This window comes from Anopheles coluzzii, chromosome 2 (assembly GCF_943734685.1).
Source record: "Anopheles coluzzii chromosome 2, AcolN3, whole genome shotgun sequence".
NCBI lineage: Eukaryota > Metazoa > Arthropoda > Insecta > Diptera > Culicidae > Anopheles > Anopheles coluzzii.
Window position 1 is genome coordinate 20784366 of NC_064670.1, and position 27280 is coordinate 20811645.

The 27280-nt window shown below is 46.7% G+C and overlaps 1 protein-coding gene across 2 annotated transcripts in view; it reads left to right on the forward strand.

The window, feature by feature from the left end:
- The window catches only part of LOC120953984 (semaphorin-5A), a 113822-nt gene that overhangs the window by 2605 nt on the left and 83937 nt on the right, over window positions 1–27280 (forward strand). For both annotated transcript variants that reach the window (XM_040374461.2, XM_040374462.2), the window contains exon 2: window positions 3704–4554. In XM_040374461.2, the coding sequence (XP_040230395.2) occupies window positions 4475–4554 (80 nt within the window). In that variant the 5' untranslated portion in view covers window positions 3704–4474. The remainder of the gene's footprint in view (window positions 1–3703; window positions 4555–27280) is intronic.

A 27280-nucleotide genomic window follows, 5' to 3' on the forward strand; every position in this document is an offset into this window, starting at 1 on the left:
GCAATGGGCATCACGCACAGCGCACATTCTATTGAACACCATCCGCGCAAATGTGTTGAAGTGTTGAGGATGGAAGAAAGAATATGTCAAATACTTCTGGCAGCAGCATCGCTGTTTTGTGTGCGTGTGTGTCTGTTATCTCCACATAAAAAGGCTTATGTGGTGGCAAAATGTGCGAACATTGCGCGAACAGAAAGAGGATCGGCGTGAAAAGCACACAACGTTGCGCAAACAAAACCGCACTGACATTGCGCAGAGGGGGTGGTGCGATTTGTTTACTTTTCGCGCCATTTCTCGACCGATGCGCATGCGTGGTATGTGTTGTGCTGTGATTGGATCTCAAATTCTAGATGATACAGCAATATTGTATGTGGGGGACGGTTTCAGTTTTATTTATGTTAAAGACTTTATGTCAGGAATTATCAACAGGGTTGAGGGTGTCTTCTTTGTATAATTTATTCTTGTTCTACAGAGCTAGCGGAAAATCATAGTAATTCCAGCTTTTGCAGCAGTTAATGTTATTACAATTCTCATGATCGTTAAAAACTAACTTAAACGAAGGTATCGATCAATTTGGCCAACATGTTTCAAACAAACGCACGTTCGAATTTCAACACACGCTAAGCAACGACCTTCAAAAAAACTGGAACCTTTTGCTCATTTGGCGATTGGCGGTTTTTTGTTTTGTTTTATGTTGTATGTTTGCCATTCCTGTATGTCCTCGGGGAGGGGGGGGGGGGGGCTTCGTGGAGAAGGAGAAGGGTAGGATTCGTACGGGTACCGGTTTTGCTGCCGTTACTGTCTTAAAGTTCCGCGTTGCGTGATGCCTTTCGTACAAGATGCCCGCTGGCGCAAACCCCAATACCCCCGTACCAGCAGACACACCGAGGGATGGAGGGAAATATTAGTTCCTTCTGGAGTTTTTGGGTTGTTTTTTTTTCCGGCCATCCGATCGTTTGTGAACTGTTTACGGCAACAGGAATTATTTCGAGCCCATCTTCTCCACGCAAAACCTCAGTTCGAGTGAAGCTCGTGCTTGAAAGATTCCTCTTCTCGCGGTAGGACGTGCTCGGATGTGTGGGGGATTGTTCCTTTTTCGTCGCGGGGGGACCCCAGCAAGGCCATGGAGAGTGAACCTTCCGAAAAAACGTGACCGTACGCGAGCAACGAGGCTTGCGTGGCGACCACCACTACTGTCCCTGTTGTTGCTGTGAGCCTGTCCATTTTTTGATGAATGGCAGCAGCAGCAGCATCTCGCTCTCCACTCCAAACCCGACCGGTTTTATGCTGTCCCCGGGTCCCCTAATTTTTGCAACCTTTTGGTGGTGGTGGTGGTGCAGTCTTTTGTCTTTTTTGATATTCCCTTAAAACATGCGCATTCGTCCTTGGTCAAGAACGTCCCGACCGTTGTATTGTTTCGTGTTTGCGTTTGACGCTAATTGTACTGCGTTGGGCGCAGAGAACTTGGAAAAAAGACAGCGCACAAGCTTATTTATTGTTATTAGTAAAATTTCGCCGTTTGTTTGGCTTTGTATGCTGCTCGCTTAGGAGGACTGCGAGCTGGTGCCAGCGAGATAGTACACAATGTTGCAGCTCTACTAACATGCTAACATCTCGCTGGGAGCACGTTCAAGCTGGCGGGAACGGTTGCACGGGTGTCTCGTAATGTCAAGGCTTACAGTTAGGGAAGTGGTTCCGTCATGCAGGGCGCTAGCGGGCATTACTGGCGGGCTTTAAATAGTTTGTTGCATCGATGAATGTTTTTGTATTGGAAAAAGCGGTCGTAAATGTTTTGCCTTTTTTTATATGGAACGTTCCAAACATTATTAGAGGAACAAATGTGGCTTTGTGATTGAAACATAGAAGTCGATACTTATGCATCAAGTGTTGCCTTCTGGCACAGAACAAAAAAAAGCCATATGGATGATAGCTGAGCATGTTATGCTACCCTTGTTTTCCGATTACACACCACCATCACAACATGAGCGTTCTGTACAATTGAAATGTTTCGTTCGAACACAATCCAATCATTATCAGTAGCTGATGCTGCAGTGGGGGCTGCCGTAACTGAGCTGAGTGAAGCTGCGTCCGTAACGCCGCTTATGTGCTTAAGTGCTGTGAAACCCCCGCTCGTTGAAGGGTTTGGAAATCAACCCAGAAGCAAAGCAGAAAGCTGGGCACGATTTTTAACCTCACGTTCTTAGCTAACGACAACAACAACGACCAGAACAGGCAGAACAGCCATTTTCAGCTGTTTGTACTTGAAGAGTGCACTCTAACAGCTGCAGATGGCAAAGCATTTCCATCACGCTTGAAGGTTAAAACTCGCTTCTATCGCTTTGTGATTCACAAGAAGGAGAAAAAATGGAAAGGCTCCAAGAAACGAGTATTAATCACCACATTCAAACACACACACACACGCGCGCGTGCGAACAATTCTTGAGGCACGTTTTGGGGCGCATTGCTGCGCGCCGTTTCGCTCATCATCGTTGTTCATTTATTATGATTGTAATTACTTACTTACACTATTTCCATACATACCAGTGGGACTGGAAGGAGGGGCTCTGCACAAGAGAAAATACAAGCCACCCGGTTTCGGTTGCTGCGGCGTGGATTTCCGCAGCCGTTAATCAGCCCCGCGCGGTGCACGTTGCAACGGGAGGTTTTGATTTTGCTCGCAGGCAACCGTTCTAGGGCGCTTACCACCGTTTGGTGGGACAAGTGAACCTGAACCTTGAGTGCGTGTGTGTTAGAGAAACGGGTTGAAAAGGAACCAGCGAATGGACTGAAGCTCGGTCTGCGCTGGGTCTGAGATAAGAAAATGAGATTTTTAATAGCGCCGTCGTCGTCATCATCTTCAACCAGACGATCGCGCCGCACTCACGATTGCCGCGTTCGTCGCCTGCGGTCGTTGCAAGCGAGGAGAGCGAAAAAATATGGAATACACACAGATGATGTGATGAGTCGCAATTGGTGGCCAGTTGTCTCGGGGTTTTTGCTCTATCCTTCCCCTGCTCAGCCTCACCTTCGATGCCGCAATTGTGTGGCGAAAGTTTGCGCTAATAGAATATCGGATGCAGTTGATTGTTTTTTTGCGAGAACAGTTGCGCCCGTTCCAGCGATGAGTGTTGCTTGGTACGGGCGCAGCTACTTGTCTGCGCTAAAGTGAGTGAAGTTTTATGACCAATCGTGGCTGCAGAAGTGGGTGGTTTAATATGATGCCCCTGTAATGTAGGACCGCGCGCTTGTGCTGCAGTTGTCGTTAATTTAAAGTGAGCAATAAGATGCTGTTGCAGGGAAGGAACAAAAAACATGGGAAATTGCCGTTATTACCAATTGGTAATAAACTAGCTGGTAATGATTTTCTAATAGAAATCCATTTTCAAACCAATTTCCGAGCGATTCAACTCCTTTAAGTTAAGGCAAGGAAAAATATAACAAAAAACTGTTTTTATGTTAGACTGGTTTTTGGTAGAGCAATAAATCGAACCTATTTCAATGCTCCGTAAGTCTTTTTAACACCCAAGCACTCAACATTAGGGCCACTTCAGAAGTGTGACTGACTTATAAACCTGTAAAATCCCTGTCACTTGTGAACAAATTGCTGACGTGTTGTTTACCTACTTTGCTTTCACTTCCTGCCTGCTTCTAATGCAACTGATTTATGTTCTCTTTCCCTCTCTTTGCTCTGTTCTATTTTCAGCACATCACAAAACCCACAAACACTTTGAGGTTAATAGATTACACCACCGACCACAGCCGTCTGTTGCATCGTCCAATCAACGGCTCAACAGTGAGTGGTAAACGGATACGTTGACATAATAGCATTTTGCATCATCTTGTGCCGGAGACATCACCGGTGTTTTATGTTATGTATGTGTTCTGAGTGTTGTAATTTTCCCGAAGAAAGAAACCAGAAATTGTAAATCTATGCTGGTGTTGAAGTTCCACACAAGAGGTGAATAATATCTGGATAGAATCTGTGTTGTGTCCATCGTTATATTCTGGTACGATTATTCAGTAAGTTTGCAGTCTGAAACGTCTGTAGTGTGCGTGCCGGCATCGTGCGACCCATGCGGCAGTGATAATGGTGGCGACTCTGCTCCTCCTAGGCCCGCTAGTGAAATATGGCAGTAAATTATAAATTATCCATAAATAGTGGTGTAATGAAGCAATAATAGGCGAAGGTTATTAGCCACCCCAACCAACCCCGGCCGTGCATCAAACGGGGTGAGAAATCCTTCCAGTGAGTGTGCAAGATTGTTTGACCAGGGTACAAAAAAAAAAACACACGATCGATCTCGTTCTCGATCGCGATTTTACTTTCAACCCAACCTGATTTCGGAGGAACCGTCGGGCGATCGAGGCCGGCGCCGTGCGGTGCGGTAAATTGGAAAAATATTGCTCCGTGTGTCTAGGAGGATTGGTTCCCGGTGGGATTAGTTTAGCTGTTCCCTCGTTTGCTACGGGTGTGATGAGTGCCGGTGCCCCGTGCCGGCCGCCACGGTGCGGCTCGGCAGTGCAGCCACCACGGACCACGTCCATCTGCCACAGGTAAGTCCGGTGAAGGGAAAAGGGGGGGGGGGGCAAACGATGCGAGATGTTGCGTTTTAGCGATCGACGACCCCGGGAAGATCGGTGGCCGAGCAATCGATACACGCGGGGTCCGATCGATAGTTAGCGAGATAGTTTATGCGCTCCGATCTTTCCCGGGTCCCGGGCGATAGTGTCGGATCGAAGCGTCGTAAAATTACGCGCGCACGAGCGAACGAGCGCGGATAAATTTGCTACGCCGAGGAGGGCTAGGTACCTAGGGTCGATGTGATGCAGAAGGGAGCGTTGGTTGTTGGCTTGCCGCTTCGCTCTGCCGCCCGGGATAAGGATCCGGGATCTGGACGATCGAACTGAACGTTGGTTCGATTCCAGGGCAAAGATATGCATACTACCATCGGGTGTTGTAGTTTATCGCTGCGTCAGCTTTTATCGCACCAACACCATCTACCTGGGAGGGAAACTGCTTGTGTACGAGAAGCAGCTTGTACGTGCTTTACCTTCTATGCTTTCGCGAGGCTGTATCGGTTAAGGTTTCACAATAAATGGTAAGAGATTGTGTGTCAAACTTTGCGCTCGTAGGATTGTGTGAGATGCTGATGCGTGTTAGATGAAGTGTTGCAAGCAAAAGTCAACCACAACAGCGATTAATGAGGTCATTATGAGCTGTTCATGTAGCTAACGTCAAACAACATTACAAAACTACTGATTGGGGACGGTTTAACCGCGTAGTACATTGTAATAAAAACACCCCGCTATATTGATAAGGCACTGTAATTGCTCGCTGTAGATATCCAACCAAGAACTTTCCCAAGAAACTGTGAAACTATGAACCCATTACCAAAACGGAGCCCGACACGGAGCCTGATTAAATGAAACGTATGATCAACCGCTTGTTGACTGCTAATTCTTTTTTAACCAGGCTCTAAATAGGGTTTTAATTGCACGGCTAGAGCTGAACCTGACGGTGAGTTTGAGATCGCGACAATCAATTCTTCCCCCCGTGTCCACTTCTGAGGACGAAAGTGTGTCATTTGTTGATCATTTGCTTAACCAAACATTTTTCCCATGTGCTGTGTGTGTGTGTGGGTCGGGGGTTTGCTATCCTGCTTTCCTTGCATGCACAGCTGCTGACCGACTTTCCATTATGCTCCCCGGATACACAGACGCACGTACGTTGATCAAACATGGCTTTTTGGAGGGAAACTCCAACGGGGGTTGGTGTCTCTGTGTGGTTGGGCACTAATGCACACTCGATTAAAACTAATGGCTGATAATTCGAAAATAATGATAATCCGAGACCGGGCCACCGGTCTTTTGCTCGCTAGACAGTGAACCGGACAGACAGAGTGTGTGTGTGTATGTTTTTTTTGGGTCTTTCTTTGGAACTAAAACCCAGAAGACCACTTACCTCGTTACCACTAAACGATGTCGAAGCAATTGGGACGTTGTTGTTTGGTTTTCTTCCCTTGTATCCCCCCTCTCCATTTTTTAATGTCCCAAACCACACTGATCAGCTCAAAGCTCAAGAAGCTGGCCCGCCTCTGAAGCCTTTCCTAAGACGTTCGTACGCTTTTCGGTAGATCAATAATTAATCAAGATTCAAAGCAATTGAATTGACGTCCTTCATCAGTCAGCCGAACGCGCTGTCACGTACGATCTTTGATCGGGTCGCTTCTTCTGTCACTGTCGCTTCTGTTCACTGTGCACCAGGCCGTACACAGCCTGGGAGCTCTTCTTGGCCGGAGGTCTACCTTGCTGCCGGTGCCTTGTCACATTCGACTACCGTTTGACGTTCGGCGTATCTTTATCGAGTCGGTTTTTGTACGGCGTACGCTTCCAGCCGGCTGGACACTCGGAGCGGGATGGGGGTTTTGCCTGGCCGTTGGCGTGTCGGGGAAAACGTCTTCACTGTCGCCGTCCCCTCACACCGTTGTTCAATCAAGGCTTGGGTGCTGTGCGTACGATGGGACTGTCGCCGCCGTGGTTTGTGGCTGTCATAAAACCGACTGGCTGGTTTGTTGACCTTTCCATCGCGCAGTCACACCGCGGTATACTCTACACCTACGGTATAGTCAGTGTGTTTGTGTGTTCTTATTTGCGTGGTACGTGCCGTGGCAATCCTCCATCCGTCCAGCAACGGGGTGGCCTGATCCGATAAGGCACTGAAACTAGCACGGGAGCGGTACCGTGTACGCCATTAGCCATTCGCCAGCCAAAGTACTTCGCTTTCTTACGTTCTTCTGAAGCGACAAGGGCGTGTGTGGCTGTATGTGATGCAACCTGGTATATGGGGATATTGTTCTCCAAAGTGCATCCGATCCTGTGGACGGAGATCTTTGCGCTGAACGCGAACGCGACGGTGGGCGTACAATCGCTAAAGCGGTTGGACAGATGGGGGATGAACTACCGTGGGTGTTATTTCTAGCCAAGGGAATGGCTTCTGTTCTGTTCAAGGTATGTGACGTGTGACGCTGTGGGGGATATTCGCGTGAAATACGAGATTATTAAGCGGAGAGCCCAGTATGACCGTGGTGGTTCCACTGATTAGATCCCGCACTGATAGATGGTATAGGGCCGCTTAAAGTAATATCTTAGTGCGATGGAAGATATTACCTTCTTCTTATTTGCTGGTGGTTTCTGCGGGTGGAACGAGGTTTTGCGGTAAGTGTGGGCTGTACTGCAATCCATCAAAAGCATTGTAGTACTTGGTATGGGTTGACACACTATGGGAGCGGTTATAGATAAGAGGAAGGTTGATGTACTTGTATCGTGGTCCATATCTGACGAGAATGTACTCGAACGATATGATAATACCTACACCGAATCCTACTGTCCAAGAAATGTCCCAATGTGAAGACTCACTAATGAGGGCACACTCGTGGGCCGAGTATTTCGGTGATAAATAATCGAGCCTGGGGATTATCGTGCACTGACTCGATGTTCGATTGTTACGATGTAAGCTTTCACAATCTTCCAACTGCGCTTGTTCCATAATTGGTTCGCTGTGGCGAGACGCCGTAGACGATTCGTTGTTCAACTCTAGCCCAAGCCCCCGGACGTACGGACAGCCGGAAAGCATCCGGGTTTTTGGGATTGCGTCGAGCGAGCCATTTCGAGATGCCTTTCGGACACGGTCCTCGATCGGTCTTACCACCCGACGCTTGATGGAGCTTCGACCCTCACGATCCGATCCTCACCTCGTTCACCATTTACAGCCACAGCTTCGAACTTCAAACTGTTACGAATCCAAACGCACGATATGGCTGTCCAATGGGGGATTGAGGGTTTGCTCCGGATCTGTCCGTCGCCTGGATGAGAGCCGTATTAATCAACTTTACACCCCATATGCCATGGTGATGGGCGTGTGTTTGTGTGTGTGGACTGGCCGGGCGTTTGACTTCACTTTGCTGCACCTCGGTGTGTTGATGGTGTCAAAATATTTTTATGCCCTCCGGCACACACACACACTGCGAGCCGTGAATAGATCACACCCCAGGAGGTGCTTTCACGGTGCTGCATTGCGCTTCTTCGGTGGATGATTTTAATGGGAAAAAGAGCAAGGTAAGCGTAGCTCACCGTGATCTGTCGGGAAGCATAAAGTAAGAGTAAAGTACAGCCTTCGTAGAACCTTATGTTTGGTTGGAATTTAAATTTTCAAAACAAACTGTACAAATCACATCGCTCTGCTAGACAAAACCGTTGTTAAAACCGCTTTGTGTGCGCAACACGATCATAAAAAAGGCCGGAGAAACACATCTTCACTTCTGACCTCCACCAGTTTCGCCATCCGTCGTCATAATCGCGTGGACGCATCAACGTTTCTGAATGGTTTAATTAGTGTGTTCGAGACTGCACTATGGTCTCGTGTGTTTGTCTGCACTGCTTTGTCTACACACCCGTGGCATGAGGGTGACTTTCTCTTCCACGGGCAGGGTGCTCTGCCATTTCCCTGGCACTGAGTTTTCGTCCAAGTTTTTCACATCCACACTGTTATCTTATCGCTTTCGTTCGGGCGTCTGTCGACACAGGGCAGGTTCGGTTCGGGTTCAGTTCCTTCACTGGCGTGGCACACGACCCTCTCTTCCCTTTCATACCCTGCCGGGGTGTAGGAAAAGTCTTCCCAAACGTTCGTTCGTCATCTGCATGAATTGTTAGGTTTGATCTGCTTTTTACATCTCGTGCGTTTCGATCGAAAGATGGAGCAATATTTCATTATTCAGCCCCCGTTCGTTTCCATCCACGGCACGGGTTTGTTTCGAGTGGGGGCCGATTGTAACGGACCGATAGGTGGATGCATTTTGTTTTATTTTCATTTTTTTCGGTTGGACTGGGTAACCAAAATGAGGCTTCTTTCTCTTGTTCCTAAGCTGATCTATTTCTTTTTCCAGGGGGATTTTGGTGATGGTTAGATTACGAGGTGCGCGGTTTAAAGCGGAGTGAGGGCAAACAAAAACATAGATTTATCATCTTTATCTCACTCGCACACACACACACACTCATACATAAGTGAATGGAATAGTGATGGAATCAGAAAAGAGAGATGCGTCTTGCGATTAGCGAACCAGCAGAAATTATGTATTGTTTTCTTTTAGTTGGCACTGAATTTTTGTAATTTTTTAAATAATTTAGTTTAAATTCTAGTCAAAAACACCAACAAAATGTATGAAAGTGAAACTATTTAATAATTACAATTGATCAAAAGCGTGTCATTCCTATTATACGCAACGATGCCCATGCCCGAAGACACAGCCGATTGCGCCACTGCTTGCACTTAAAATAATTGATTAGTTAATTTTCTCTTTATCTTATCGCACGTTGCATTCTCTGCGTTTGTAAACCCTTTTTTTTGGTTTGTTTGTTATGTCTGTATAATATCGTAACCACATATGCTCCTCAGAGACGTCGATTGCCACGGTTGAGGGCAAGCGACGCGAAGAATGTGTAAACATTTCATCAGATAAAGCCCGATGCTGATGAATTTGATTGATATTTGCTGCGCGCTACCCGCAACAAATTGCATCGGTCCAAGGAAACAATGTGTATATTCCCTTTACACAAACACACACACACACATACGTACCCAAAGCAATGAAAAGATACAAAATGAAAACTCCATGCAACCGCAATGCGAAGGACTTCGCTACGGGTGCGTGTAACTTGCAAGCTATGCAGATATGTTTAGTCATGTATTCTGTTCTTGTGGCCTGTTTCCGGCGCTGTGTGGCTCCCTTTGCTAGGGCAGAGTGGTAACTAATTTATAGAGACGCTGGAACGTAGCGAGAAATTTCAGCTTATCGGTCCGGCATCGCATCGAATCCGGCAGTGGCGCAGCGATGCAATCGAAACCGACGGCTTGGCCCGGGAACGATCATTAGCAAGCGCGTTGCTGCAACGCTTGTGTGCGAACTCATTAGAGCGCAGGGGGTTGTTGGGACCGGATCGGAACGTTCGGATGGCATCGATTAATCATGCGACTAACTACCTGCAGTGGTGACGTGGCTGTCGTGAACACACTTGCTTGGAACAGGTGTTCGGCTCATTTCGAGCCCAGTGTGCGGTTCCGATCGTTCTTGGAGGCCCCGCGATGGTTAAGGGATAGGGTCGGCCCCTGATACCAGGAAACCAACACGCTTGGTGCGATGTCGTTGTGGAACTCCTTTTGTACACACTGGGCTTGGGGCTTTCAGGTGCCTAGGTCAGCATTATTATTTGTCGCAGCACGTCAAACACGAACGAGTTTGTCTTTGAGCGTTTGTTTTTAGTTCGATGAAGGGAAGCGCGCTGACAGCTTTCAAGCGGGCAGTTGCAGCAGACGTGCAGCGAGTGCATAATGCCATCAGCCCGTTGCAATGTCCCGTTTGGGTTCGGAAAACTGCCCTGCGCTAGATGTTATGTTTTCTCTGAAACACTGCACAAGTGAGACTTGTTTCATTGATGAAACTTTACCAAGGATGGATGGAGTTGCTTTGCTTAGAGGGTTCTGCCTACCCGGCTGGTACGTTTGCTTTGGCGAGCGGACAAGGTTACAAAGAAATGGGCGCGCGTTATGGTTCTTTATTTAACGAAATTGAATGCTAAGCATTCCTTCGCTCCACTCAACACATTCCCCGATTAGAAGAGTGCTGAAGGTTTTCAATGTACATAGCGAGCATTGCTTATTTGCCTGTAACTAACCTTGGTTGTTAGCCAGTAGCTGCAGTAGCCTGAAGAGTTAATCCACCAGTCGCCTCGTTAACTGATAGCAGCAGGTACGGATCGATGGGATTATGTTGCCGTCCATAACCCTTTTTCATTCCCTTCGTCACCCCGAGAACGGGTCCGGTGAGGTTAAATATTTAAACGGTGCCGTGTGCAAGGTCCGTCAAAAAGGGATTGCCGAAGCTTCTCCACAAAACCATCATCAAACCGAGCCCAATGCCTATTAGACTGTTGACGTTGACATTAAGCGGACGGCGGCATGAAATATGAACTTACCGGTGTTTCGGGTGCACACACCGCACTGTGCTTAGACAGCTTCTGTCTGCACCGGGATTAAGATGACCCGGTCGATTCTTGCTTGCTTGAAAGCAAAGGGTAATCAACGTGCCCGACACCGTAGTTTCGTATTGAATTTCCGGTTTGTGTACTCCTTTGGGGAAGGTTTTTTTTTTCGGCAACGTGATTCATCGTGAAGGGCTCTGCTTTATGTGCTAGTGATGGCATCGCAAGGTCGTCTTCAAGGATGTCAGAGTGATGTGATTGGCGTCATCATCGTTAAGCCGCATCGAAGTCGATGTTATCGCAAAAAGCAGAATCTTTTTTTTCTGTCTTTCATTACGCGACACACACACCCACTTGAGCAAATGGACGGAAATATCAAATTGTAAATAACAAAAAAAGCGCAGTTTGTGTCATCAAGCGGTGTGAATACCCTCGCGCAAGTTTAACGCATTTCGCGCAGACACATCGGCGCTGCGACAAAATGCGGTCGGCCAACGTGGCCCTTTACGTGGCCCCATTTCTACTCGTGTTCTGTTGCTGTGTGGGTTTGAACAGTGTCTCATAGTTTGTCCTCATCAGTGCAAGCAACGTGTTTTTTTTTTATCTAGTTTTCAAAACTGATAAGCCCGCACTCTCGCACTGGAGGCGTCGTGGCCCGCAACTTGTGTGAAACGCACGTGAAACGCACTTCAAGATAAGATCAACATTTACCTTTTTTGTTGGTTTGTCGGTGGGATGCCCGGACGGGTAACAAACAATTCAGCAACCTGTACCTTTTGAGTTGGGGCGTGTTGGTCGTTGTAGGTCGTTTTTTGTGTGTGTATGTGCTGCTTCGTTTGCCGGGAAACAAAATCTCCAATGGCGGCCGGTTCATGTGACAGTTGTGGGCCAGAGTGGCCACCCCCGGAACGAATGGCAGGCTTGTGTGGCTTTGTCGGCTTCTTCGTTTGATCCCCAACCGGTATGGACAGTTTCTATCGATCGTACCCGAAATGAAGAGCCCCGAAAAGTGGAGTGGCTTGCTTTTCAATGAAAGTGATTGTTTTGTTTTAAGGGTTTTTGTGGCGTGCTGCAGATTTGGGTCACTAAATCAGATTTAGATTTATTTTTCGAATGTAACTTCATTTGGATGTTTTCTTTTTTTACATTATTTTGCAAACCTTGACATTCTTTTTGATTTTTAGCAAGCTAGCCAACCTGGTATGTGATGTAAAAAATGCCAACTTCCCTATAAACATAGGGTAGTTGCAGCGATAAGGCTTCACCGTAGGGTAAAGGTGACACGCATGAAAATAGTCCTTTCTGGTATGGTTCTCCAATTTCAAAGTGTTGCATTCCTGGTTCAAGAGGCCGCTTCCTGCCCACTGAAACCATAGCGGATGTAACTAAAAAAAAGGTTCCAAGGGTATCAAGTTCAGTCCGTTCGTCTTCCGAAGCCTTTAACTTTGTCTAAAAAGAGCATAAATGCTTAAGCAAACCATTTTGCTTTCGAATACTTTGATTTGTGCAAATTAAGTTGTGCTGTTGCGATAGGAAACACTTCTTCCAGCATTAAACGTATTCCTCTGCCGTCTTAAGGCTTAACGCTTTTACTTCTCCGCACACTATCTCTCCAAGGCGTGAGTGTAGCATACGACCGAGATTAAACCGACTGTAATCCGTAGCAATTTGTTGTTGCCGGGTTTAATTTTCCCCTCCCTGTGATCTAGTGTGTGTGTGTGTGTCGATCGAAGGAAACCATGATCTCAAGGGTTTTGGTTGCTGGTGACTTCATCGGACGGATCGCCCCGTGCCCCGTTGCACGATCATCCGGTGCGGTATTTGTGTCAAGCCCTTCAAGCAGGAAAATCTCACTCAGCGTTTGCATGAATGCAGCCGCAAACAAACACACACACGCACACACACACACACACACACACACACACACACACACACACACACTGTCCGTGAAACAACAGTGTGTCGGTGGGTCTGATTACCCGGGGGGGTTGAGGCAGACGTATTGGGGCGCTTTTGCACAAGCGAACCACATTGCGGTGAAGCCTTCGAGAGGTTTTCAAACAAATCTGATCTGGTTGCATCTGACACAGTGATGGGGAGGGTAGGGCGAGGGAGGGGTCATTGCGGCCAAAGTTCCAGTGCAGTGCTGCGAAGTCGTGTGAAACTCGGCGACGATTCGAACGGCGAGTGATGGGCATTTGGCACGTACGGGGGTTTCGATCGAGGGGGCTGCAATCGGCTTAATGGCTTCAATTAGCTAAGCGAAAGACAGACACACTCACATAATTGTCGCAGGTTGGAATTGCAATGATGCACTGACCGGTTGGCGTTAAGCAATCGGTTAAGCGATCGGCCAGGGCAGTGTAGTTCAATAGCCACGTGTGATGTGATTTGTTGGATTTGCAATAGCATATTAAGCGTTATGTTATGTCCATCTATGCCCTTGAAAGTAATTAAATATTTTTAAATGTCTTCAAGCTTTAAATATCTTTACAAATGTTCTGTACAATGTTTATTGGCAAGCGTCATATATCTAATCCATCACGGAATAAACAACTCATACGATCCGTTGGTCTGTCAGTGGATGCTAATTTTAGCATCTGGAGTCCTCTTCAGGTAGCCCAGATGAACCCAATGTGAATGATCTCTATTTATATGATTAAATTGAATGCAGGAGACGCTTCGGATAGGCTTCTTCCATGCACCTCCACCGAACAATTGCTTCTCACACTAACGCCGTTACCCGTTACACTTTGCGTTTACTACACGCACGCGAATGAAAAAACATAACATGCGTGTACTATTTGCCCGTCGTAACAACTTCCTGCATAATCGCTAGACACGCGGTACGCGCCTTGGTACCCGTCCTCGGCGAAGCGGGGGACTCCTGGTGTCACTTTTCCAAACCGACAGCGTTGCACTTGGGTGCTGTGGCTGTGCGTGTGCTACTATTATGACATGACATGAAGGCCTAGCGTTGGCAAACGGAAACGACTCATTTGACAAATGAGTGGCCGGGGCGACACGACCTCGTTTGAGGAGCGGGCGCAAGAAACCGAAACAAAAACCCAGCGCACCACCAGTGCGATAGCGTCCAGGCCAGGCTGCCGGTGGTGAAAGTGCACCGCCAGAGAATGCATCAGCATGCACAGCACAAGTGCAGTGAGGACTTTCGCCTCTTTGTGGCTCGTTTTGCGCGTCTGGGTAGGGTGAAAAACAGAAACCGGGCCCAGCCTCCCGGGCCGGAAGAAGCTCCGGCTGGAATTGGAAGAAATGCGCTGTCTACGCGCCTGATACTGCGCTAAGAAAGCGGCAATTGGACGCAACGAGATGACAAATTAGTTGAATAATAATGCAAATGAGCATCGGTCGATGACGCGTGGATTAAATCTCGCGTGGATCTTGCCTGGCTAGCTAACCGGGCAGGCTGCATTACGTCGGGCCACGTCGTGGGTTACTTTACCGCGGTGTGGGTTTTGTTACGCACCGACATCGGGGACGATCGGGCGCCATCGGATTGCAGGCCGATGTTGGCAGCGCTGTGGAGATGGTTGGGTTTGCATTGGCCACACCGTTGCTGGGTGCACCGTCCGGACGAGGAAGTGAACGGCCCAATCGGCTGACCTTCAACTTGTAATCCGACAATCGGTGAGCTTCTACTAGTTGTGTGTGTGTGTTTGTGTGTAATTTTCATCATTTTCTTTAGCGCGGTTAGTTATCTTCCTCTCGCGTAAGTGTCTGATTTTACAGGATCTCTCTTCCCTCTTCAATGGTGCGTAAAGTCACTGGAGGCGTCACGATGGGGACCAGTGCGATAAATTGTTTTCATTTCTGTCGTCTCATCAGCCAAGCCGGGCGAGTGGAACGAAGTTGCGATAGGGGCGAGAGAAAAAAAAAACGATCTCTTTTAGTCGGTTTTACGCTTGTACTTACGCTTGTACAACCGGCCGTTTCTGTTCTACTGTCGCCGTAAACGATCGAACGAACGATCGTTTGTAGTACACTGGTGTCGTTTGGTCGCGAATGGGCGCCGTGATGAGGCAAGACTTCTTTTATGATGATCCGGCGTTCTTAAAGTAGGGCCGCGTGTAATTACGCCTGAGCTCGTTTTAATCGTAGCGCCTTGCATTTTTTTTTTCGCTCCCCAGTATGAAGGGTACTGGCCGCTACGCGCGTCTTCTGTGGAGCCTTGTAGAGCTGAGCTGGATGTGGATTGTCTAGGCAGAGTGGAATGTCTCTTAAGTTTATGCGAGAATAACTGGAGTGGTGGTAATAAGTTTGTGAAGTAGGTTGCATTTTTATGCAATTATGTGATTAATCACATTTAAAGTTGGATTATGTCCTGCTGGTATATTTGCATGCATTTGAAAATTATTGCTGGTTTAGTGATTGTAAAACATAGCTTTTACTTAGCAGGAATGCATGAAGCATTCAACAGAGAACCTTTATTATTAGGACGCAATTGAATGCATGGTAGGATACTCCTTCGAAATAAATTCACTCAAGTCATGCAAAATCGCATGCACCGGTCAGACACGCAGGGAGTGGTCGATTGATTGACATGAAGGCATGGTGGGTTGTTCGAGGGAATAAATGCACTTCTTGCTTCATTTTGTTTTTGGACCATGATTTCCATCTTGACATGCTAATGTTCTAAGGTATAGAATTATTATATTTTCCATAACACAATCTGCACCATCCCCACGAATGCACTTGGACACTTCCTTTCTCTCCCGGTTGCTGATGGAATTTGATCTTACTCCACTTTGCTCGACTGTTGAAGCTGATTTCAATGTGCGTGACGTTGGCTGCTGTTGCTGCTGCTGCTACCCAAAATGCTGCCACAAGGATTGGACGAAAACGCCATAAAACATTAAACGCAGTCCAGCGGTGAAAGGCAAAACGATCGTAATTTGTCGGTCAGTTTGAGCCGTCTGCGAGCTTGTCTTCTTTGCTGGTTGAGTGGGAAATGCGATTCTTGCAGCGGAATTATCATACCGTCGAAAGACAGGGGTACATCCCCTCGAGGGTCAATAGGGAGGCAGAAGGTGTACAAGATGTGATGCTTCAAAGGGCCGATCGCATGTTTGGAGCGTTAGTGTTAGATTGTTGCGCTGAGTTCGTGCTGCTGAGATTCTGATCAAACGCTTGCGAGTCATGCTTGAAAGTGCTTCAGAACATTAGGAAGAAAACAAAGTTCGAGATGAGTCCCTTAGTTCTATTTATGTTTCACAAGTACGTTAAAGTTTGATATATTTTCTCACAAAACTCTTCACTATTTACACCACCAAGAGCATCAAATCACTGCTTATGCACGTCTTGCACGACGAGCTGTTTCGTATTGAACTCAGCTCCCATGAACCTTCGCCAGAACGTGGAATGGAAGCTGAGCACAGCGTGGAGCAATAATTTCCTCCAGTTAGATCTTTGCAGTGGTCCCACCAGCCAGCAGACACTGAAATCATAATTATTATTTCCACGGTAACAGGCAGGTAGAACACAAAAAGCAGAAGAAGCAATCGCAGCAATTCAGCCAGTCCTCGGTACGCGATCGTGCTGATGCTAACTGAGCTCTCTAACTCTTTCCTCGCTCGAGGTACGAAGCTTTCTGGTTTGCCCAAATGTTTTCGCTACGGGTTCGCTCGTCCCTTGCCCCAAACCAACGCCAAACGAACAGCTAGCGTATTCTGGTGAGTGTTTGTGGTTTTTTTTTTATTTTTTCTAACGCATTTTGGAGGCCTAGCGAGACAAATCGTACGATTTGAAAAGGTTTGCTGCCAGCAACGCCAGCGTTCCCAGAAACGACTGTAGAAGGGTAAATGCGGAACATATCGACGCGGGTTTGCCCCCGGTGTCGACGGCAAGGTCGACGGGACGCGAGTTCAAGGCAACGCCGCCTGTGTACCATCTTATCATGCTCGCATGTGGAAGGCGAAGAGGAAACCGTTTCGCGCCTCGTTCGGGCTGTGTTGGTTGTTCGTTTGGTGTCGTTTCCAAGTGTGAGTGTTGTTTGGTTCAGTTTTGAATTTGTTTTACGTGTTTTTTTCTTTGCTTACAACGTTGTCGGATGTTTCGTTCGTTCGCTTGCTGATTGCTTCCAGATGATAGTGGAACTTGTGATGCAGCGAGGCGTAGAATATGGTTTCTTTGCTGTAGGCCGTACTTTGTTGGTTGTTTTGTTTGCAGTTTGCATTTTATGATGCTAGTCGCTTTGTTTTATTACAAACTTGCTGAACTTTTGACATTTCTGATAATGTTGATAATAAACATAAAGTATGTAAAGTTATCAACCTTTTGTATGTTCATTTCGACAAATATGAAATTATCCAAGCATCCCCTAATTGTAAAATATGATTCTCATTTTTTGAAAAGATGGCTTTTGCATCACCGAAAACGGCGGGCGAAATGTGCTGCGACTGCGAGTATAAATATATTTTCAATAATGTGCCGTAAATAATCCCCACAGAAGAATCATTTTTTCGCACACTCATCTGCATCTGGAAGGGTGAGCGGAATTTGGGATTAATGAAGACATCTCGATAAGTGTGTGCCGCTCGTTCCGTTCGACATGTCCGTGAATTGAATCGCCCAAAAAAAAAAACCTTCCGCCTGATAGAGTTGTTAAAGCCGTTTTGCTGCCGAAAATCATGCTCCGTTCATATGTTGGCTTTTTATGAATATTGTGCTTCGGCAGTCAAAGAAGCTACAGGAACTGACGTTTTTAATAATAACGCTGGACAGCAGCAACAAAAATGGAAAGGAAACGAAACACGGTAGTCAGTGGAGAAGGGTGGCGACACCACGGCGAGAGTGTCAGAATGATCGGAAGACTATACAAACGAAGTACATGGGCTTGCAATCGGGAGACGTTCAACAATATCTGATCTTCCTCCAGGTGCAGCGCTTAAGTTGCTTTGGTTTTGCGAATGCACTCACGATGATGTGCGGTGGGGAATGAATGGAGAGGGAAATATCAGACAGAATTAACCCGCTGTTCGGCCCAGCTACGTTCCGGATGATAAATTACAATGACTTTGGACATTTTTGGGCAGCTCCGTCGGGCAGCTCCGCCTTGTGTCGCCAGTTCGCGCGGTTTCACGGTACGCTGATCAATCCGTGGGAGGCTGCGGTTGTGCAAAACTGGACAATGTAAATCCCGGCAAAGTGGGGGTGGTTCAGCGAGTGGGCCGAAAAGAGGAAATGTGTGTTTTTTGTTATCTCTATGCCCAAAAGATGCCTGCCTTGCTTGTATTGTTCCTGTGCAAGCATACACGAGTGCACGAGGACGAACCATGCAGGAAGAAGCTGAAAAGCGCAGGAAGACGCTAAGGCTTTGTGTGGGAATTATAATCAACGCACCGAGCGCGAACTATATAAAACTGCATACAATCGGTGTGCAAACGACCGGGATCGAAGTACTACGGGAGCAACTGATCGGCCCCTACCCCTTCCGACATTGATCGTTCTTATTCTTGATTGCCGCGAGCATGACTTTTTAATCCTCAACCCGTTGGGAAGTTGGTTTGCATTCGGTGTCTTGTTTTGTTTCCCCCTTCTCAAGCCCTCTGATCGGTCCCCTTTGTCGCCTTCATTTAACAATCTTTGCAAAAGCTGGACAATTCTTGGCAGTGCTTCGGGGTGGAAAGATTTATGCACACCTTCCTGTTGGCTGTTATGCTGTGCGTCCCCTCGCGATTCTGTACGGTGTGTGAAGTATCGTGTTCATTAATTAATTCGCGATTCACAGGGCATGATTTTGGGGCTTTATTTTCGCTTTCGTTATGTCCGATCGTTTTATTGTCCCTTTCAGGAAGTCTTCGTTGTCTTGGGTTGATTGAAAAAAGAACGAAAAGGAGGCACAATTAAGGAAGTCTAGCGAGTCTTATGGTTCGCCGGGTAGGGTGTATCGAAAGAATAGTGAATTGCACGGTTCTGCTAGCGACGGAGCTGTCTTCGCTCATTCGCAACGTCTCTCAGCTGTCAAGGGAGGTGATGCTTTCAAACATTGAAGTGGAAGCATCACCGGTAGCCCGTAGAGGAGTGTTGTTTTAGCTTCGCAATAAATCTATAAAAAATGCTCGATCGAATCCCGGAACTCTGATCGCTGATCGTAGCTGAGAGATGATGAGGTCATGCGAGAATAATCAATTGTCGATCGAAGGGGTGGCGTTGGCAGCTCTCCCTGCTCTAACCGGACATTACGATGCGATGGCTGTGTGAATAGTTTCGTAGATTATTGTGATGATCAGATGTTTTACATTTTCAACATGAAACATTGGCTAAGATCGTCATATAGCAGGTGTTATTTACTATCTGTACCATTGATATTGGTTGTCTTTTTAATCATTTTTATTGTAATTTAATCTTTAAGTTCCTTCCTTCCTTCCAGATCAAAACGTATCGGTTTGCCATGTTTAAGATAAGCTACAAAACCGAAATTAATGATGAATACTGAACCAATTTACGTTGCGAGCCTCGATTATCATGTAGGCATTATTGCAAGTGATTTATTGTTCATCAACAGTTTTGGTATTCATTTATATTCAATACAATTTCCAGCGTTATTTACAACTTTCTCGCACCAAGCCACACAAGACTGCGGCAGGCATTTGATAGGCACGGTGATGAATGTTGTGATAAACTGTGCATATTTTTCGGTTTCCTCACTCCAACTACAAAAAATCACATGTAGTCATCACATCGTGCGTCATTGTTCAGCCGTACTATCACGAGCTTTGGTGTACCTACGTGCTTCTCGGCACGATCGCGAAGTTCGCGCGTTTCCAATATGCGCTAGGGTTGTGCATTGCGCATTGTTGATGCTGGTGCTGCTGCTGCTTCCTCTGTACAAAACGGTTCTGATTGCGCTTATCACATCGGGTGCTTTGTGTACGAATGTTCAAGGAATTGTTGAGATGAAATCATCGGCTGCACACTTGCTCCTGATGCTGCTACTGCTGCTAGTGCTGCTGACGATTGACCCACGCGGTCAATAGAACAACAACACTGGGTGCGAAAATATGTTCACCTTCCGGTCAGCTGATTGCGCCCCATAGTGTTGTTTTTGTTAGGAGTAAATGATTGTTTTCGTGGCTTCAAACGATGGTCCGAAAGGTACCGGGTCATAATCCATGAGCGTTTGGCCTTTCTTGGAACCTTTGCGTGCATATTTGCGTATTCCTCAGCCCCATAAATCATCCCAAAATCCCAAATCTGTGGCGGGAAACTGCGGAAAACTGTCTCGTTTGCCAGCATATCGGGTGATCTCGTTAAGAGTGTGTGTGTGTGTGTTTGTGTGTGTATGCGCAGCTCTGTGTCAGCATCAATCAAGCGGTCGTTGCCTTTGCCATTAATCAGCGCGCTATCGCGGTTCGTCGTGTCGCGGGCTCGTCGATCACCTGATTCAACCTGGGCCGTCGACCTTGAGGGTAATTTTCGGCGTCATCATGTGCCGTGCTCGTACCGCAGCGCTCTTAGTATGTGGCCAGCGTCATGCCGGCCAACATGCGCGCAACATACGCGCACGCACGCATTCGCATCCCCTTTTGTTTCAGGTCATTCGGTTTACGCGCGCGCGCGCGTCAGGGACCACTGCCTGGCAGCATATATGCTGCTTGGTCGGGCTGTTGACGTTGTGCGATTTTTCTCTCTCTTTTTTTTCTTCTCTTCTTCTTTTCACTTCCGTTGTCTGCTCTGGTTTTTTATTCGCTTTTCCTCAATCGTTCGATACGATTTTGCTGATTTGTGCGTGGTTTTTTAGTTGTTTTTTTTTGTCTGTGTTATTGTTGTTGTGAGTTTTCCTACTCCCCCTTTCGCTTTGCCCCTTCACAATCATTTATGTTTTTATTTCATTTGTTCGACTTTAGCGAGCCCGGTGTCCGGGTTTCGCTTTTTGTGAAGATTGTTTTTTTTACCTTTTTGGTTTCACATCGCTCGCGAATCAAGATTCCAATGGCAAATGGGTTTATCACTGAAGTGCAGCAATGAACCGGGTGGATCGGGAGTGGAAGAGACGAAAAAATGCCACAAAAAAAGTCGAGCACACTTTGTGTGCGCTTGTTTTGCGCAATATAAACGATGCTGGGCACCGGCATTGGCTGGTAATAATTCATTTTCTACACATTTGGCTTGGTTTTTTTCTGACTTGTGCTTTGAACCCATGGAAGCGAAAATTGCCTCCGAAGCATAAAGGTTTTTACTTTCTTTTTAATGTGATGTGCAATTGTGTAGAGTTTTACTTTCTGTTTTACTTTTCTTGCCATCTTTATTTAGGGTTATTGTGCCATTTTGACTTGATCATTTGCGTGCGGATGGAGACAGTATTCAACTAATAGACTAATGCTTTAGCATAATTGTTCCTGATAGAGATATAGGTCTGCTGAGCTAATGCCCGGCCACCATCGCGCAGCAACCTAATCCCAGAAGCGTGATCGTTAATCTTTATCCTTACATTCCGCAGCCAATCAAAACCAAAACAATTCATCATCTTTGGTTTTGTTGAAGTTTTGAAATGCTTCGATGACGTTCGGTAAAAACTCTACACAAAAAACCCGATTCCCCGGACCAGATGAAACTCACCCGATAGCGAGAGCGGGAGCCTAAAATTGGAATATTTGCATAATTAGGCCATCGAAGGCTACCAACGGGTTCGGTGCCAATGCTTTTCCGTAGTTCGGTGCTGCCACAAGAATATTGGGCGATAAATAAAGGGTATGCTCTACTCGAGCGCTGATCATTAACCGAGCATCATGATTGATCAATCAATCAACGGAGCATTGAAAGGATTCGGGCATTGACAGCAGCTCAAATTGGTTGGTCTCTTCCGAAACACTGGTTTTGCTTACTTCAATAAATGGACTAAAATAAAAAAAAGAAGAACAGACAAACACAACATAGTAGCAGACATATGGTGCGATCGATCGATATAATGGATTTATCATCCACAACCCCGGTCAATACCGAATCAATTGCTACCGTCTGCTCAGATTGCAGAATGGAACGTTTTCATGGAAGATATTTTTGGCATCGCGAAATGTCCAATATTGGGTGGTAGACAACTGTTTGTTTCCTTTTTGCATTGCCATGTACAAGGCAAGGAGTAACGTATGGAACTGGAAAACATGAAAACTTAAAACACTTCCGACACTTGTGGGATTGGAACGGCTCATGTCGTTCGTTCTGTTTCACTGCGAATCAAGGTTGATTCGCGATGCGAGAATGTTTTGACAACTGTTTGCCATAGCATATTGACAGCAACGTGTCCTCGGTTTGATGTGATAGTCGTCGATGCTGCTACGATTGATTTAATCTACAGTGATCAGTGCACAATCATCTAATTAAAATCCTGTTATTGTTCAGTTTCATAGTACGATAGAGTTACTCTTGTATGGGAAATAAAGTTAAAGTTACACATACACTACGTTCTCTCAAACGTTCTTCGCACCAACGCATTTCGTCAAGTGCGGCTCCCCAAATCGCACGTTATGAGCTGCAGAGCCTCACCTGATAAATCGAGCTAGCCAAACGATCACTCACCGCCAGTCATTGCATAACGCTGTACCGACGCGATGTTTGTGCCAATTCCCGATGTTCGCTCGGACTGTCGGCCGGTCAATGGTTGCGTAAGTCTCTACGCTAGTCAGCCCAGATAAGATGGTGCGTTGGTGTGTGTGTGTGTGAGTGCGGTTGGACAGTTGGTTAAATATTTGCCCTTCGATCCGAATCCACCGCTTATCAGCTGCCGGTCGGTGGAGACAGTATGGCTCGCTAGAGCAGCCTGCTGGACAAGCCTGAAGCTTCACGAGATTCGGTAGAATGAAGCGCTGCTATCAACACCTTTCCCGCGTTGCCAATTAGCCACGGGCCCACTCCTGCCCGGGACTGCGGGACAGGAAGTGCAAATCCAAATACCGCCGGAGCTCATCCGAAATGGTGGTGGCTCGGGGTTGCTTTTTTATGATTTATGCGCACAAAGCTTATCGGCTTTCGATGCCTGGCTAGAGTTTTGAAACTCATTGTTCGCCGGGTTTCGCAACGCGCTTAGAGGTGGTGTGTCACACCGGAACGATTAATTCACTGACTTGGAGGTGATAAGGTTGCCCGCTTTACTGATTATACTCAATTTTAATGGTGGACAGTATAGTGTTTTTTTTCGATCGTATGAAGGTAATCGTTAATGTTTTAATGATTATTTTGAGGAGTTCCTCATGCGATTTGCTATTCTTGGATCATGTATGAAGCTTTTGTAGTGCCATATGTTGGGTTTGAACGGCGTTGGATGCTTCATTTTGTTGTGTTTCTTCCGGATACATGTAACGGCTCATGTAACTCTATAACGGTGACAACCCACATGAACGCGAGCGCTTGTCAAATATTTTATTCCTCATTTCCAGTGTGACTGTAACTTCCGCAATGAGCCCCAGTTATGCACGGTGACTTATACCTTTCCAGCAGAAATTAACTGTCACAAACCGTACAATAGACAAAATGCAGAAAAATCTCATTAACAATTTCGCTGCAGGATTGGCTGGCTTTCAAATGCTCTCTCCGTTCCAGCCATCTTCAGGATGGTGCAGCATTAGAAGCCTCACCTCACCTTTCCACCCGACTGCACGCTCCTGTGAGTAGCGTTTGTTAGCAATTTGTTTAGCTGGGCTTTACTGTTTCCTCTGCATCGTCCTCGTACTCTCTGCCCCATTTCCTCTCCGGAGAGTAGCCTCCATTTCGCATCGCTGGTTGTTGTTTTATTCCGATGTCACTGCGAGTTTTCCCTTTAATTCCCGCTACTGCTCACCCGTGCTCGAGTGCAGACGAGCCGCCGGCAGCTGCCGTCGCAATAGACATCTAAGGGACGTGCAAGACGTGGAGCTTTGTGTTGAGTTTTGCCTGCGAAGGCAATTATTCATGCAACGGTTTCCCGCCGTCCCTGCCTCGAGCCGTCCTCGAGCAAACAACAAACGAACGGGCTTTTGTCGCCCAGTGGGAAGTACATACATATACGTACACACATGGGCGCGCGTGCGTGTGTGTGTGTGCATGGGCGGTGGGATATGCTTTTGCAGTGATTGATGCGTGTGGTTGTGTGTGTGTTTTTAGACAGAGTGCAACTGCAGCAGCTTCCTTCGCAGTCGTTACGGGGATGCAGTTTGTGCCTCCGTCTCTGGTACCTCGAGGCCCTGTTAGAAGCATGAAGTTGACATGAAGCGTGGTTTTGGAGGATAGCATTACCTTTCGGGGGAAACAGTTGGCCCGCAATGGATTGGTGTTTGTTGTTTCGCTTGCTGTTTTGCTGTTATTGCGAAAAAATGTGGAACAAACGGTGGCTTCCGTCTGGTGGGTGGCGTTGGTGGTTCCAGTGCTAAAAATAAAACGAAAAATGGCTGCAAGGTACGCAGACGGTGTTTGGTTTTTAGAGGGCATTTAAAACGTACATAGGAAGTTGCAGAAACATAATTGAGCGATTGTTTTGAGTCAAAAAAGTCCCTTCCATTCAAGCTAAAGCAGAACTGTTTTCAAACCACAAATGTTGCTATAAATTTACCGACACAGTTTACTTCAACCTTTTATCGACCCGTGTGCAAACGCTACGGGTTCCCCATGGGCAAGAATTAAATCCCCCTTCGCCTTAATCGCACATAGCACAGGAAAGAATTCAACCGTACGGTACTTCGGCCCGGCACTGATTGACGTGAATTATGGGAAAGTCAACCCACAACCCGAACCAATCATGATGATGACGATGATGATGATGATGCATTCAAAAAGTGGACGCTACACGGGCTCCTTCCATCGACTGAACTTCATCCGATCGGCCAAGTTTCGATAACATTGCCCTTTACCAACCATAACAACATCACCTCCATCCACCACCACCACCACGGTTTGAGGATGGCTGCAGGCACTGCAGCTTAGATTTAACCGTTCGACGCGTCCGCTTTGGAAAGGATGGAGCGCAAGTTAGCGAAGGTACAACAACGGCAAGAAACCCCTCCACTCTGCAATCGACGTCCACCGATGTCCAATTTTGAAGACCACATCGAAATCGGCCGCTAGTGCGAGTGGCGATTTAGGCTACACATCTTGGGTCCGGGTGTGAGGTGAAGGAGTGCGGTAGGCGTAAAGCGGCTGTCAGATTATGCGGCGCCCTGATGTTGCTGCACATCGTCCCGGCAAGTCTTCGCAGTTCATCGGCGTGGAGGTGCAAATGGTTCGATGCACTCCTATTCTTCTCCGTCACTGTCGATGAAGCGCGCGCGCGATGCGTTGCGGCTTCCGTTGGGCCCGAACCAGGGCACTGTTTCTCAGGCACTGGTGTATTTACCGTTGGGTAGTGTCGAAGAGAATGGGTTTTGCTGCAAACCGGCGGCGTGTACGATTGTGCTAATGGGTATACGGGCGCTGGAAAGAACATAATTCTGTGCAGTTCCGGATGCACTTACACACCACACTAACCGTATCAAAAACTGGCTCCATGCCCGTGGGATGATCCGATTGTGTGCTCACACGCTGAATGCAGAATCCAGCGATTCATTGTGTATGTGTGTTGGTTCTAGGGCAAAGCAGTGCATGTGCAGTGAGCGTTTTATCGTGCTCGATGCTAATTCGGTACAAATGCGGATTCTTTTGTCGTGGGAAAAAGGGGGGGCAAGAAGCGCTGCATTGCATTAACGCCAATGCATTTTGTGCACTCGTATCACTCGTCGCAGGGGGCTTGGTTAGTTTGCAAGAAAGAACAATGAGTGCGAAGATTTATTTGTTGAAAAGAGTGCAAAGAATTATGTGATGAGCGGTTCTGATGGCTTTTGGATTCTTCTTGTATGATGTAAAGCAAAAAATATATTTTAAATTTTCGGTGTTAATGATTCGCTCTATCCGCGATTTGTTTTGATGGTGTGAGCACACCACAAGAAGCACGCTCGGGAAGCTAATGTGCCTGAAGTAGCGGCGCGTGTCAACGTTCCAGACAGTCTGGAATACCAGTTCAAAGGTTATCAAAGGTTGAACGTAGCCTTGACAAGTTGTAACGTTACTTTATTTGTTTTTGCACTTCTTACGTTCCCATGTCGTAGATTACACATTTTGTACTAATTCAAAAAACATCTTATTATTTGTGTTTTTTGTGTTATTGTGTTCTATAATTGTGTTATTAACAAAGTTAGAATTACGTTAGCTTTAAGGCTCAATTTGTAAACAATACAGTCGGGCCGTCCCTACTGAACAATAAATAAAAATAATTGTGTTATATTCACCTAAATTATTAATATAAACTCTTGAATTGTATTTTTCACGTCTTTAATAGAGTGTAGACACTAAGTTGAACAAACCCTGATCGCTATCGATCACACACGATCACAGATTTGTACAATACATTAAGTGGTTAGCTTGTGTGAAAAAATGACCCGAAATGTGTGTATCCCAACCCCTCGTGTTCACTTTCCCTTCCCTGCCCAACATTAGTGTCCGCGTGTTTGCCCAAACCAGACATGTTTGTGATTTGCGCCGAACGATAAATAGTTGAATAGCGCAAAAGCTGTGAGCGCCCCTGAGTAATGTGCAAAAAAAAAACACCGAAAACAAACCAAAAAAAGTGGGAAGGACAACAACACAACGTCAAACATAATAGTTTGTTAAAAAAACGTGTCACTCTACTAAAAAAAGAAGAGGAAGAAGACCGACCGACCGAAACCAAAAACACCAAAAAGGCAACAAATAAAACACAAAACTAACTCGCGTTAACAAAGTTAAGTAATGTGTCATATTTGTTCGGCATGTTTTTTTTTGTGTTCGTGTGTGCGGAGGCTGTGAAGGGTGAGGGTTGCAGGGTGCTGCGAGTAAATGTTGTTGGCGCACTTCTTTCCTCTCCATGCCATGTTGTGCGTGGGGGTACTTGTGATGTGTGCGTGTGTGTCCCAAAAGCTCCAAAAAATTTGCATAAACGTCCACACGCGGGCCTTCGCGGTTGCGTAAGTCGGCTACGCCGTTGCAAGCGTGACCCACTGCTCTACACACGCACACAAACACACTCTCACCTTCTATTTTTTGCCCTAAAATGCATTCTTCCTGCCTTCCTCTTGTTCCTTCGCATTGGAAGGTTTGCCAATTTTTGGCCATACCTGTCATCGCAAGGCGGTCGGTGTTAGTAGGCTTTGGCTTTCGCTAGCATCAGTATCGCGTCCGTGCGATCTTGTGAGATCCAGGCAAGCATCGGTACACGCGTCCAGCACAGCATAACGCCGCGTTCGGAAGG